General features: G+C 36.6%; 1 protein-coding gene across 1 annotated transcript in view; it reads right to left on the bottom strand.

Annotated features, from left to right (window-relative positions):
* CSE1L (chromosome segregation 1 like) overlaps positions 1 to 14,321 on the bottom strand; it is a 41,435-nt gene that overhangs the window by 11,930 nt on the left and 15,184 nt on the right. The window contains exons 7-14 of the mRNA XM_060122828.1: positions 12,944 to 13,051; positions 9,061 to 9,153; positions 7,071 to 7,238; positions 6,835 to 6,964; positions 5,933 to 5,998; positions 5,345 to 5,547; positions 4,814 to 4,898; positions 3,090 to 3,151 (exon numbers count right to left, since the gene is read on the bottom strand). Of these exons, the coding sequence (XP_059978811.1) occupies positions 3,090 to 3,151; positions 4,814 to 4,898; positions 5,345 to 5,547; positions 5,933 to 5,998; positions 6,835 to 6,964; positions 7,071 to 7,238; positions 9,061 to 9,153; positions 12,944 to 13,051 (915 nt within the window). The remainder of the gene's footprint in view (positions 1 to 3,089; positions 3,152 to 4,813; positions 4,899 to 5,344; positions 5,548 to 5,932; positions 5,999 to 6,834; positions 6,965 to 7,070; positions 7,239 to 9,060; positions 9,154 to 12,943; positions 13,052 to 14,321) is intronic.

A 14,321-nucleotide genomic window follows, 5' to 3' on the forward strand; every position in this document is an offset into this window, starting at 1 on the left:
ACGGTTCAAACTATTTGGAAAATATATGAATCAAGAAATGAAAAATGTGAAGGGTATTTTGATTCTGAACATGTTTGGGGAGCTGTTGTGAAGAGCTTTAACAAGGAAAGGGTTGTGACCAAAAGACTCCATCAGTGACTTGAGGGGGTGGATCCAGAGTCTCAGTGAACTTGCTGGACTGACTTTTAGCTTTTATTGGTCCAGTGGAATCAATAAAATTGATCGTGCCTGAGAACATATATAGGTAGATGAAATAATATATCTTCTACCATTAAAAAATAATAATAATCAGAAGGAAATTACATGTTTTCTAAAAATTAAGACCAACAATCAGATGGAAATATGGACAAAAAATATGAATAGATAGTTCGCAGAAATGAAAATGGCCCTTTGGCCATTTGGAAAGATGCGGGGGGGGGGAGATAAATTGGAAGACTGGCACTGACATATACACACTACTATATATAACACAGATAATTAATAAGGAACTCCTGTATAGCACAGAGTACTCTACTTAATACTCTGTAATGGCTTATATGGGAAAAGAATCTAAAGGATGGATATATGTGTAACTGATTCACTCTGCTGTACACCTGAAACTTAACACACAATTGTAAATCAACTATACTCCAATAAAAACTAAGAATAAATAAATAAACGGCAAGATAAGCTTTTAAACTCTAAGAAAAATACAAAGTAAAACTACAATAAGATACCATTTCACATCTGTGAGTTTGGCAAAATGGCAAAATTCCAGCATCTTTGGGGAAATAGGTGCTTTTTTTTTTTTTTTTAAATGCAACATGATACAACCCCTGTGGAGATTTGGCAAGATCTGGCAAAATTACATATAAGTTTACCCTCTAATCTAGTAACGTCACTTCTAGGAATCTATCTCAAAGTTACAATGGCAAAAACACTATGTGACACATACAAAGCTATTGTTTCAAATAATTAGCATTATTTAAAATAGTGGAAGTTAGAAAACACCCAGAACATCTACCTCTTGGGGGACTGGTTGAGTAAACCACAGGAGAGCCACCCAGAGTACTACGCTATTTAAATTAAAAAAAAAAAAAAAAAAGAGGGAACTGTGTAAATACTACCATGGAATGACATCCAGGATTTACTAAGTGAAAAAAAGCAAGGTGTCAGAATTCCCTGGTGGTCCAGTGGTTAGGACTCCAAGTTTTCACTGCCATGGGCCCGGGTTCAATCCCTGGTTGGGGAACTAAGATCCTGTAAACCATGCGGTACGGCCAAAAAAGAAAAAAAACCAAAGTGATAAACAGCGTGTTTAGCATACTCTCTTCTGTGTAGGAGGAGGGGAAATACATAAATATATCTAGGACAGTATTAGGTTATATTTTTAAAATTAACTAATGGAAACATAAACCAAAACTTGGTAAAAAATGGTTACTTTTAGGACGAGAGAAGGAACAGGGAGGAAAGCTAGACCTGTCTGAATGTACCATGCCTGACTCTGGAGGTGTGTAAAGTAACCTTTCTCATGCCCCCCCAAATAAAACAAAACCCCACAAACAGAAGAATCTAATTATTTATCAAGTTAATGGCAAAAATGCACAAAGAATAATTTCAAGTTGCTTTAAACATAGTATTTCTTGACTATACATGCCTAATAGGATAATATACGAAGGATATAAAAAACACAAAGAAATCAAACAGCATTCAGCACCATTACTTTAGTAATAATATTGGTATTATTTATTTTCTGGCTCTCTCCTATGAAAAAGCCTAAAACCAATTTCCCTAGCACCTAGATTATAGTCTCTAAATAAAATTTCCCACCTTCAAGTGTGGCTAGTTCAGGTCTGGGGCAGGAAATGTACAAGATGAACATGGAATATTCTGTCATATATGAAAGAAGGGAAGCTGTTAAAGGCTACTAAGTGTGTCAAGGGGACACAGGAACCTACATAATGGGGCTCCTACTGGCCAAAGAAGGAACAACTAGAGAGTCAAAAAATCACTCATTTGTCCTCTGGAGGCTGGTAAGGCACTTGAACTCATTACTCTGAACTGACACGGGAAAAACACACAAACATCTATCCTGTTTTTCCCATTCAAATTGGTAATTAAATAATCTATGAGGCAGTGGTGTTGGTTGTACAAAAGAATAAACATACTAAAAACCACACAAGTATACACTTAAAAATGGTGAATATTATATTAGGTTACCTGTATCTCAATTAAAAAATGTGTCAATAATCACTCTTAACATCACTGAAAGTGGATGAGACAATGTACGTGTCCTAGTGAAATGAAGCAAAGTATACCAGTGACAAACTCTCGCCACCCCCCACCTACCAGAGGAATAAAATCTAATCAAGCCTCCAGATTTACCAATTTAGAAATACAGGGAACAGAGGAACAAGAGGTAAATCATACCTCTGAGGATGCAATCAGCCAGAACTAGAATGAGAAACTCTGCAAGGTAAATGACTGGTTTCTCCAAAAAAATGACATGAATAAAAAAAGGGGAAGAAGGACCTCTCTGTTGTAAATTAGAAGACATGAGACATAATCAACCATAAGCAACGTGTAGACCTTGTTTGGATCCCAAATTTTAATAAAATCACTGTAAAACAGTATTTTAGAGAAACTGAGGAAAATTAATCATGGTCTGGCATCCTAATTTTTTATTTTTTTGAATTTTATTTTTTTATATAGCAGGTTCTTATTAGTTATCTATTTTATACATATTAGTGTATGTATGTCAATCCCAATCTCCCAGTTCATCCCACCCACCCCACCCCTGCTTTCCCCCCGTGGTGTTCATACATTTGTTCTCTACATCTGTCTCTCTATTTCTGCCTTGCAAACCGGTTCATTTGTACTATTTTTCTGGATTCCACATTTATGCGTTAATATACAATATTTGTTTTTCTCTTTCTGACTTACTTCACTCTGTATGACAGTTTCTACTGGCATCCTAAGTTCAAGGAGTTATTGTTAATTTTGTTAGATGTGGATATCGAATGATTGCACAGAAGGGAAGAGAAGCCAGTATACAATAAAACTCTTAAGAGATTAAGTGGCATATAACATATAAATGAAAAGCAACTTACTTGATTCCTAAAAATCATAATGTATTTGATACCATCAGCTTTAAGAACAGGAAATTCATTCACTATATAAAAAAAAAAAAGTCAGAGTTATTTTAGTGCTAAGGACTGTTAACTCCCAAACTAGTGACAACATTATCAGATTTTAAAAACATGGTTCTGGTAAACAAAATGTCAAGCAATTAAAGCTTAATTATATAATGATCTACTACACAGCTATTAATACTGGTAAGTTTATAAATAATTTTATTTTTCCCCCTTACCTTTAAGTTTCATTACAAATGAACGTGTGTTACTTATGTAATTGAACAAAAATGATTTGGACCATGAAATAACAGTAGTATCTTCTTCCAAAATTGAAGCTATTCTGAATCAAGAGCAAGTCTCTCTAGAGGAGCTTGCACTAGTAGTGGGAAGTAAGTTAGTGAAAGGGATAAAATATCGGCCAATTGTTAAAAGTTCCTGAAGCTGAATGATAGTAACATGGAAGTTCTTTATAATATTATCCCTACCTATTAGTGTATTTAAATTTTCCACAAAGTTTTAGAAGAATATCTCTTGATCAACATATTTTTGTAAACATATGAAAGTATCCTTAGTATTTATTAGTTTCAAGTACTTTAAATTTACTTCAATTTTTAAGAGTTCATTTTTTTTAGTTTTATTGGGTTAGCCAATAAGTTCGTTCGTCCCTTAACATATTTTGGACAAACCCAAACGAACTTTTTGGCCAACCCAATATTTTATTTTTATTTTCTTTTTCGCCATGTAGCTTGTGGGATCTTAGTTCCTTGACCAGGGATTGAACCCCGGCAGTGAAGCACGGAGTCCCAACCACAGGACTGCCAGGGAATTCCCAAGAGTTCATTTTTAAAATAATTAATTAATTATTTTTGGCTGCATTGGGTCTTTGTTGCTGCACGCGGGCTTTCTCTAGTTGCGGTGAGTGGGGGCTACTCTTCGTTGTGGTGCATGCGTTTCTCATTGTAGTGGCTTCTCTTGTTGCGGAGCATGGGCTCTCGGCATGAGGGCTTCAGTAGTTGTGGCTCGTGGGCTCTAGAGCGCAGGCTCAGTAGTTGTGGTGCATGGGCTTAGCTGCTCCGGGGCATGTGGGATCTTCCCGGGTAAGGGCTCGAACCCGTGTCCCCTGCATTGGCAGGCGGATTCTTAACCACTGAACCACCAGGGAAGTCCCCCAAGAGTTCATTTTTTAAATGAGAAGGAAAACAAAAACCAAAGTATAATTTCTAGTGCATTATTATATGTACATTAGAAATGTAGAGTGAAAATTTAGTCTCACTTGTTCCTGTTTTCCTTCTACATAAGAGACATTTTCTTTATGGAAAGTTAATTTCACCTGGGCAAGATCTGGGGCAACCATTTGAGATTTTATCCAATAAAGTAACTGCAATAAGGATAGGAGCCACCACTTTCAGTATCATGGTGATATAGAGCTGTTAACGGTACTCATTTTTTAGTTAAAAATAAAAATTGCAGGTATAGGGACTTCCCTTGTGGTCCAGTGGCTAAGACTCTGCGCTCCCAATGCAGGGGACGTGAGTTCGATCCCTGGTCAGGGAACTAGATCCCACATGCCACAACTAAAAGATCCCGCACGCTGCAGCTAAGACCTGGTGCAGACAAATAAATAAATAAATAAATAAATGTATTTTTAAATAACTGCAGGTATAGTGTAAGCTGTACTAAAAACATTTCACAAAACTCACCATTAGCTGCTTTTAAATCAGGGAGAATGTGATTCACAAAGAACTCAGTCAGGTTTACAAGTTCATTCGCTTGTGTAATTCCATGCTAAAAAACAAATTCATAACAGTGAAATAACATGAAAAATCTGTAATTATTTACCACACTGGAAATTTAGGCAGCTTTAGAAAACCAGGTTGAAGATGGAAATGAATACTTCAAAACACAAACTACTTACATATAAGACTATTCTAATAGATAATAAAGAAACTTCCCTAAATTAAAGAACAGCTAAATTTAAGTTTAGCACGTTTTATATACTGAGTCTCAGCTAAGGAAGCAAGTGTGGCATCTGTTGATCTTTTGGTCCATAAGAAACTTAAGTGCTTAATACATCAGTATAAAGCCATCTTTGGAAACCATATGAATTCTAATCAGAACTGACACATTATCTAACAGAGTAGGCTATATAACCAGAAATATATCACTTCTTTTTGACTTCTGTGGTACCAACAACTATGTTTTAGAAATAAAAATATACTGAAAGGATTCACCTTCTGGGTTTGGGCTTTCGATGCCAAAGACGTCACCAGGTAAATGGCTGCATCTTTGTGTTTCCAGTTGACAGATGGATTTTTTGCATATTCCTGCAGCATGGAATTAACATAACCAGAGAAGATTCCTGTCACGGGTCCCTCAAAAAACTTGCATAATCCTCGTACTAGATCACAAGCAGCCCTGCGTCTAGTATCAATATCTACAAAATCAAAGGGAAATACATTATGGGAGAAAGAAACCACCACCAACCGACCAAGTTTATAAGAAAACAAATTGCCATCTGAGAGCTAACAGCAACAAAAACAATGAAAAAATTCCCCACAAATGTAAAATGAGAACGAAACTGAAAGACCATAAGTATATAAAAAAGAGAAGACAAGTAATTCTACATCTGATACTTTGATATAGCTCGTATAAAGAGCTGCTTTCTACCATGTACAAGTTGAAGAAGGAAAACAGTTCTCCAATGAAAGCCAGCTGAAATGACACACTTATCAGGACTCCCTCACCTCCCCGTATTTATTAGAGAGCAACTTTAAAACTGGCTTGCTAAGAGACCAACAGCTAAAAACCAAAATACACACCAGATCCTTCCAAATCTCTTCTTATATACTCCTCAGAATTATCTTCAAAGGCTTCTTCATCAGCAGCTACAAAGCAAGATGACATTTCAGATCACCTCTTGAAAGACATGGCAAGTCATTCTACCTCTACAGTTGAGTGTGCAGAAGAGTATGTGGAATTGCCATGTTTTACAGCAAAGTGTTCTTTCCCAACAAATGACTACTTCATATACTCTTAATCATTACTTAGAGCAGCAAACGCTACCCTGAAAGATTAGGTAATAGGTAATGCATACAGCTGCGAGATAGGCTCACTTGTTCTAATGTGAACGTCCACAGAACTGGACTTCATCACCAACCTTCAAAAGTGTTGGGAGACCAATCTAGGGATGCCAACTCGTTATTCTGCCAGATAAGGACATTAAACAAACAACCTAACAACTACTATCACCATTATTTCATAAACAGTCATTTCAACACCAAAACAAGTAGGACAGACAGTATCAGATTAAAGATCTGTCCTTTACATATAGTTTTATGAAAAAAGGAAAGGAAATAAAACCCCACGTTACACTTTTATTTCCTCATTTTGTTCCTGAATGAATGATCTAATGACTGCTCTTCCCAACTGTCAGAAAGACATTTTGTACAAATACAGACTCTTAGGACTATTTTAACCTTAAGCACAAACTAGGTGGGCTTCAACTCTGTATTTAAAAGTCATCAATCACTTGTCTCAAGTCAACTGTTCAAAATAGCTTCTGCCTTGGTGAAATACTAAATCCAACAAAACTTAGACTGAATATGTTACAAAAAGCAACAGAGAAGACTTCTTAAATTCTTAAATTTATACTAACATACTCTTTTAAAAAACAAGCTTTTAATTAATCTCCTGAAAAAGCTTTACACTTTGCCACAATTACCTCTAAATTCCATGTTAGGTACAATAACCTTTTCACAGATACTTGTCAGCGTGTTCTGGTCCTCAAATAGATTCTTATAGTGAGGTCTCTCACAAACTGAAGCCAGAAACTGAATTGCATTACTTACCAACTGGAATAAAACACAAAAATAAGCATATTTTTAAGAGCAAACGGAACCATTTATTTCATGGGGGGGGAGGGGATGTCTTAATTATTTGTCTCCACCATCACCTTACCAAGTCATATTTAACCTCTTGACCTGTTGTAACTAGTAAATTCCAGATGGCTGTGACAAAACGAGGCAGGTACCGCTGAAATTCTTCATCATATTTTTGTGCATAGAGTGCGGCATTATCACAAATCTGGGATTTTAAGAGCTCCAATAAGCCTGCTTCCTCTTCATCCTCACATAAGAGAAAACGGAAAACTCAAACATACAACTTCAACGCTATCATAAACATGGAGAGTAGCTGTAATTCCTGAACTCTTTAAAAATTTTACATCAAAGCCAAGTGCTGTGAACTACATCTACGCCACTGTAAATTTATTCACCTGGCCTATCAAACAAATACAAGGCGAAATGCTTCTTATTTATTAATCAATGAGAGCAGTTCTCAAACGTTTTCAAGTTAAATAAAGCCTTTTCAGGACTTCCCTGGTGGTCCAGTGGGTAAGACTCCACGCTCCCAATGCAGGGGGCCTGGGTTTGATCCCCAGATGGGAAACTAGATCCCGCGTGCATGCCACAACCAAGAAGTCCATGTGCCTCAACTAAGACACGGCACTGCATGCATGCGTGAATAAATATTTTAAGTAAATAAAGCTTTTTCTTCTGGTTGCTGAATTATAAAATATTTACATATTAAATCGAAAATAATATATTCCTACAAAAACCTGAGTAATAAAAATCATATCAAAAAAAAAAAATCGTATCACATTTTCCTTTGTAACATAGTCTTGCTATCTCCCAAAAGGTTCCCATTTCAAATATATTAAAATGTGTTCTCTTCCCAATAAGCTAATGCTATAACATTCTCACAAATAATATTCTGGTTATAAAATGTTGAACAACCTAAAGCAGGGGTTAACCTGCTGCCTAATTTCTGAAGTTTTATTAAAACCCAGTCACACACATTCTTTGTTTTCATTTATACAATTTATAGTATTGCCTATGGCTGCTTTCAACTACAACTGCAGAGTTGAGTATATAGCCCACAAAGCCAAATATATTTACTACCCGGACCTTTATAGGAAAAGTTTGCCAACCCCACCTGAAACCATGACAGTGACTGATATAATAATGCTTACTACATATAACAGCAATCACAAATACTTTTTGAGCTATATTATGTGCCAAAGAACTCAAATTGAGAAGAGATAAAAGAACAGCTCCTCAAGGCATAAATATAAGGGATGTCACACAGTGAGATGACGCATTTAAATGGGCAAACAATTCCCTTAAGAATCGTAAGTGAAAAACTTCCTTTAGACTTAAGTGTAAAGACAAGCTTTGTTTTCTGAGGGAGTGGTTTCTTCCTAGTGGACTGAAGGAGTTATTTTATTGGAACTCTATTTTTTTTTTGGTTGCTTCTTGTTGTGTAAAAATCTCACACAAAATTTGCTGTACACCCACAGTAATGATTCTCCCTCTGCATGCCACCCAAAAAGATCTGCATCACCAACTGTAATTTTTATCTGGTGTTGAAATATTCTTAATATTTTACTTTTTTACGTTTTTTGTTTGTTGAGAAAGAGGGAAATCATAAATATATTAATAAACAAGCAAATGAGTAACACAGTGCTACATGTTGAAAGTACATATTACAAAACTCAGATCAGAAACTTTTACACATTACAAACTTTCATGTCCCCTCTTTCCCACACTGTAGATGACTTTTTCAAGAGGCCATTAGAGAGGTTTAAGTTTTCTTAGTATCTTCAATGACAAATGATTTTCTATTTCATAAAATGTTCACAATGTGAATACTCTTGAGGCCTTACTTTCAATAATGTAATAAAATAGCCTTATCTATAAATGGTGACTTAAGTCAGGACTACAAGAAGGGTAATTCTGCTCATTACAATTATCCTCCCTCCAATGTTCTGAGGGCACTCAAATAATTTTTTTAACATTAAAAAAAATTGAGATATAATTGACATTTAACATTATATTTCAAATAATTCTTAAAAAAAGCTTACTTGGGAAATATTTTAAATAATACTTACATCAGTTTGCAGAAGCTTATTATCTAATGTCAAGAGGGTATGAAAATTGTTCATCCAAGTTTCCATATTATCTTCAAAAAATTCAGGGAGATCCTAAAGAATAAATGGTGACTTGAGACTTTTGGTTGAAGTAATTATTATATTTTAGTAAGTTTTCCCCACCACGCCAAATGTTTTGCACATGCCTATAGACTCCAGCTCACATTTCTCAGCTAAGTCAATGGATACCTATTTTGACAAGAATTCTCTGCTCCAGCTAGGTCTGACAGATGAGTAAACCATTCTGACTCTGTCTCAGTAAGCTTTCAACCACAAACGATGCCACCTGTTCCTGTCCCAATGTAAATCTACTTATTCCTTTAAGGTTCAGCTAAGACTGAAAACTTTCCTTACAAAACTCAGTGCTTACCAATACATTCCTTTTCCTTTCTGAACTACTGCACTTACTGTAAGATGACCACCAAGTCAGGCTTATTGTCTTATACAGTTACTGATTTCCTGTGGCACAATACTGCCCTCTTAATGAGGGATAAATCCAAGGGTAAAGATTATGCCTCCTTCCTATCAGGCTTCCGTGACTAACAAGTTATTAATCACCTCATTCTACCTGACTTCTAGGAAGTAGAACTCAAAATAAGGTATACAAGAATCCAGTGGTATCCTTAAGAATTTCTCAAATTGCTGTCTAGCTGCACACTGAAGGTATGCCATTTTGGGCTGTTCATCTCATACTCATTCTACCTATTCCTTCTGAGGAATGCTCTCCCTACCACTGTGAGTACAGTCACGTTGGGAGGATTAAGTCCAAGTACTTGGCTCTGGCTAGAGGCAACAAAAAGGCTACATCCTTTCTCTTGCATCTCAGTATAGGAGTCTGTACCAGTAAGACTCCCTTCTCATTCCTGGAGCCCTGAATCTTAAAGTAATAACTCAAGAACAGAAAGAATGACTGGAGACCACCACCTCAGTAGCAACCGGGTGACCAGGCATTTCCTGCTATAAGATCGTGGCTGTGTTTCCTCTCAAATGCCACTGGTTCTTACACCTTCCCAAGTCTGTTTCTTCAGTCTTTTGTCTCCCAGATATGCTTCCATTAAAAGCTATAAGCTTTGCTTCCATGACCTGGCTATTGTAAATAGTGCTGCAGTGAACATTGGGATACATGTGTCTTTTTGAATTATGGTCTTCTCTGGGTATATGCCCAGTAGTGGGATTGCTGGGTCATATGGTAGTTCTATTTTTAGTTTTTTAAGGAACCTCCATACTGTTCTCCATAGTGGCTGTATCAATTTACATTCCCACCAACAGTGCAAGAGGGTTCCCTTTTCTCCACACCCTCTCCAGCATTTGTTGTTTGTAGATTTTCTGATGATGCCCATTCTAACTGGTGTGAGGTGATATCTCATTGTAGTTTTTTTGTGTGGTTTTTTTTTTTTTTTTTTTTTTTTTGCTGTACGTGGGCCTCTCACTGTTGTGGCCTCTCCTGTTGTGGAGCACAGGCTCCGGATGCGCAGGCTCAGCGGCCATGGCTCACGGGCCCAGCCACTCCGTGGCAGTGGGATCTTCCTGGACCGGGGCATGAACCCGTGTCCCCTGCATCAGCAGGCGGACTCTCAACCACTGCGCCACCAGGGAAGCCCTCACTGTAGTTTTGATTTTCATTTCTCTAATAATTATGGTGCTGAGCAGCTTTTCATGTGCTCCTTGGCCATCTGTATGTCTTCTTTGGAGAGATGTCTATTTAGGTTTTCTGCCCAGTTTTGGATTGGGTTGTTTGTTTCTTTAATATTGAGCTGCATGAGCTGTTATATATTTTGGAGATTAATCCTTTGTCCGATGATTCGTTTGCGAATATTTTCTCCCATTCTGAGGGTTGTCTTTTCGTCTTGTTTATGGTTTCCTTTGCTGTGCAAAAGCTTTGAAGTTTCATTAGGTCCCATTTGTTTATTTTTGTTTTTATTTCCATTACTCTAGGAGATGGGTCAAAAAAGACCTTGCTGTGATTTATGTCCAAGAGTGTTCTTCCTATGTTTTCCTCTAAGAGTTTTATAGTGTCCAGTCTTACATTTAGGTCTCGAATCCATTTTGAGTTTATTTTTGTGTATGGTGTTAGGGAGTGTTCTAATTTCATTCTTTTACATGTAGCTGTCCAGTTTTCCCAGCACCACTTATTGAAGAGACTGTCTTTTCTCCATTGTATATCCTTGCCTCCTTTGTCATAGATTAGTTGACCATATGTGCGTGGGTTTATCTCTGGGCTTTCTATCCTGTGCCATTGACCTATCTTTCTGTTTTTGTGCCAGTAGCATATTGTCTTGATTACTGTAGCTTTGTAGTATAGTCTGAAGTCAGGGAGTCCAATTGCCCATCGACAGACGAATGGATAAAGAAGTTGTGGTACATATATACAATGGAATATTACTCAACCATAAAAAGGAACGAAATTGAGTCATTTGTTGAGACGTGGATGGATCTAGAGACTGTCATACAGAGTGAAGTAAGTCAGAAAGAGAAAAACAAATATCGTATATTAACGCATGTATATGGAACCTAGAAAAATGGTACAGATGAACCGGTTTGCAGGGCAGAAGTTGAGACACAGATGTAGAGAACAAACGTATGGACACCAAGGGGGGAAAACCACGGTGGGGTGGGGATGGTGGTGTGCTGAATTGGGCGATTGGGATTGACATGTATACACTGTATGTATAAAACTGATGACTAGTAAGAACCTGCAGTATAAAAAAACACACAAACAAAAAAACAATACTAAACTTTCTTTGGGTTATTTGTATGGAAATATGTATGGAAACATATAAATGTTTCAGACATTACATGAAATTTCTAAGAATCTTATACGTTCCGGTATAATGTTATAAGTCATAATTCTAGTTATTACTTTAAAATGTATATCTCAGAAATAACTAAATTTCCTTGTCAACTGCATTATTATGAACTTCCATCAAAACTTTAACCGTGGTCATTTTTAAGTCTTTTGTCATTTACAGACAGTTCTGGGTGTACTCTGATGCTTTTGCAAAAATGTTCCTATAAGGGCTTCCCTGGTGGCGCAATGGGTGTGAGTCCACCTGCCGATACAAAGGACACAGGTTCGTGCCCCAGTCCAGGAAGATTCCACATGCCGTGGAGCGGCTGGGACCGTGAGCCATGGCCGCGTAGCTTGCGCATCCGGAGCCTGTGCTCCGCAACAGGAGAGGCCACAACAGTGAGAGGCCCGCGTACCACAAAAAAAAAAAAAAAAAAGTTCCTATAAAAGGGTTTCATCTTCAAGGAATTCATGGAAAAGACTCTGACAAGTACAGGTTTCTGGTAACTGACTATACTACTGAACTGAATGAATAAGCATTTTCAGAACTCTAATGGAAAACTGATGAATTCATAAAAGTGCTAACAAAAGATCAAGATGAAAACAAATTAATTACATGGGACTGAGTGAACTGATGAGGATGATTATATAATTGTGACTTTCTGTTTGAATAAAAAAAAAAAAATCCCACAAGGACTCAGAGGGAAAAAATATACAAATCAATTTTCACTGCAAAGTAAAGGAGCTGTTACAGTGGAGGATTACTGGACTGAATGTCAATATTATGACATAGTATGAGTGTGTTTCGCGTTTGGTAATTGCAATCATTGTTGCTTTTGTTGTGGTCATCCATTTACAATGCTTGGTGTCAGTTTATTTATCTCTTGTAAAAAAAAAAAAAGAATGGCGGGGAATCAGAACACAAGCAACCAATGTTTATTTTTTCAGGGTGAGGGGGGGAAATCAATGCTAGCAAAGAAGTCTTTATCAAGTGAAAAACTTTATATATGACATCAAAGAATAAGAATCAAAAGCAAGAAATAGAACGAAACTCACCTGAAAGTTTAAACTGTAGAACAGTTTTGAGATTAGAATCAGGGAAGAAAAAAGAATCCTCAGAGCAGAGGCATCATTTGCGTGGGTGCTGCAGAGTTCAATAGTGGCCTTGGAAAGGAATTTAGAAAGACGGTTTTAGTGTATTGTAAACCTTAGTGAAAAAGCCTTGTATTAGGCTGAAACTATTCATACATCTTCTCCAAAATTTGGCTTTTAAATAGTAGTATACAGTCATTTAGAATTTTTGAAAAAACACATTAAAATATATATTTTTAAGTTGTCCATCACAGCACTACTGTAAAGTCCAATATTAATATTTTGGACTAGATCCTTCTACTCTCCTCTGTGCATGTCTATAACTATATTACACAAAACTGTCTTTATATGCACTCATTAAATAATTCCCTGCCACCTGGCCTGTGGGTTGTTTGCAACTGTTTGTTATTCTAACTGCAATAAACAAGCTTATGTATAAAACTTTGGGCACACTTCTAGTTTTCTTGAGTTTGAGATTCTAGAACTGTATTACCAGTAGAGAACAGTATGCTATGAGTAAGAGTTCTGGAAGCCAGATAGATCTGGATACAACCCAGACTCTGTTACTCATAATAAGCATGACTCTGAGTAAGTTATTTTACTGCGCCCCCATCTCCATATCTGTCTGTAATTAAGAATAATGCCTACCTCATAAAATATGAGAATAAAATGAGAAAATATACATAAAAGGTCCTTGTAATTTGTGCACACCTACAATGTAAAAGACACTCAACAAACGTTGCTAAGTATATCCCGGAGTTAGAAAATATGAATATTATGGTTTTCTCAATGAAATGTCCAACTCCAGAAAGCTAGTACCATTTATAACCCAATGGACAGGACACTAGTGTTCATTTCACTGGACTCTGGCTAAAACATTTTCCCCCCACCCCTCCCTCTCTGCTCCTGGCTAAAACTTTTAATGTCATTAAAAAGAAATAAAAATCTTTGCTAGTCCAATAGGTGAAAAATATTGACATTTTGTCCAATTTTATTTTTAAAAATAAAAATGTACTATCAGTAAGATATCCTAACCATGAAAAATCCTGTGCATACTCTGTAATTTAGAAAGTTGTGATTATCACACAACTTTCCTTTCTGAAAACAGGAAATGAGCAGCTTTTCTCAAGTTAGCAAAACTAGGTTTGAGGCCTGGCTCTCTTTTTTATTAGCTGTGTGATACCGAACCCTCCACTTTCCTTATCTGGAAAAAAAGGTTAACAATACTTCTCTTTCGATCTTAAACGAGTTTCAGAAAGATATCTAGGAAAGTTCCTTATGTGCTATAAGATGATGTACGGATATATAAATTTAACTCCATAAACAGTCAAATCAAAATACA

The sequence above is a fragment of the Lagenorhynchus albirostris genome, chromosome 15, assembly GCF_949774975.1.
Source record: "Lagenorhynchus albirostris chromosome 15, mLagAlb1.1, whole genome shotgun sequence".
NCBI classification, from domain to species: domain Eukaryota; kingdom Metazoa; phylum Chordata; class Mammalia; order Artiodactyla; family Delphinidae; genus Lagenorhynchus; species Lagenorhynchus albirostris.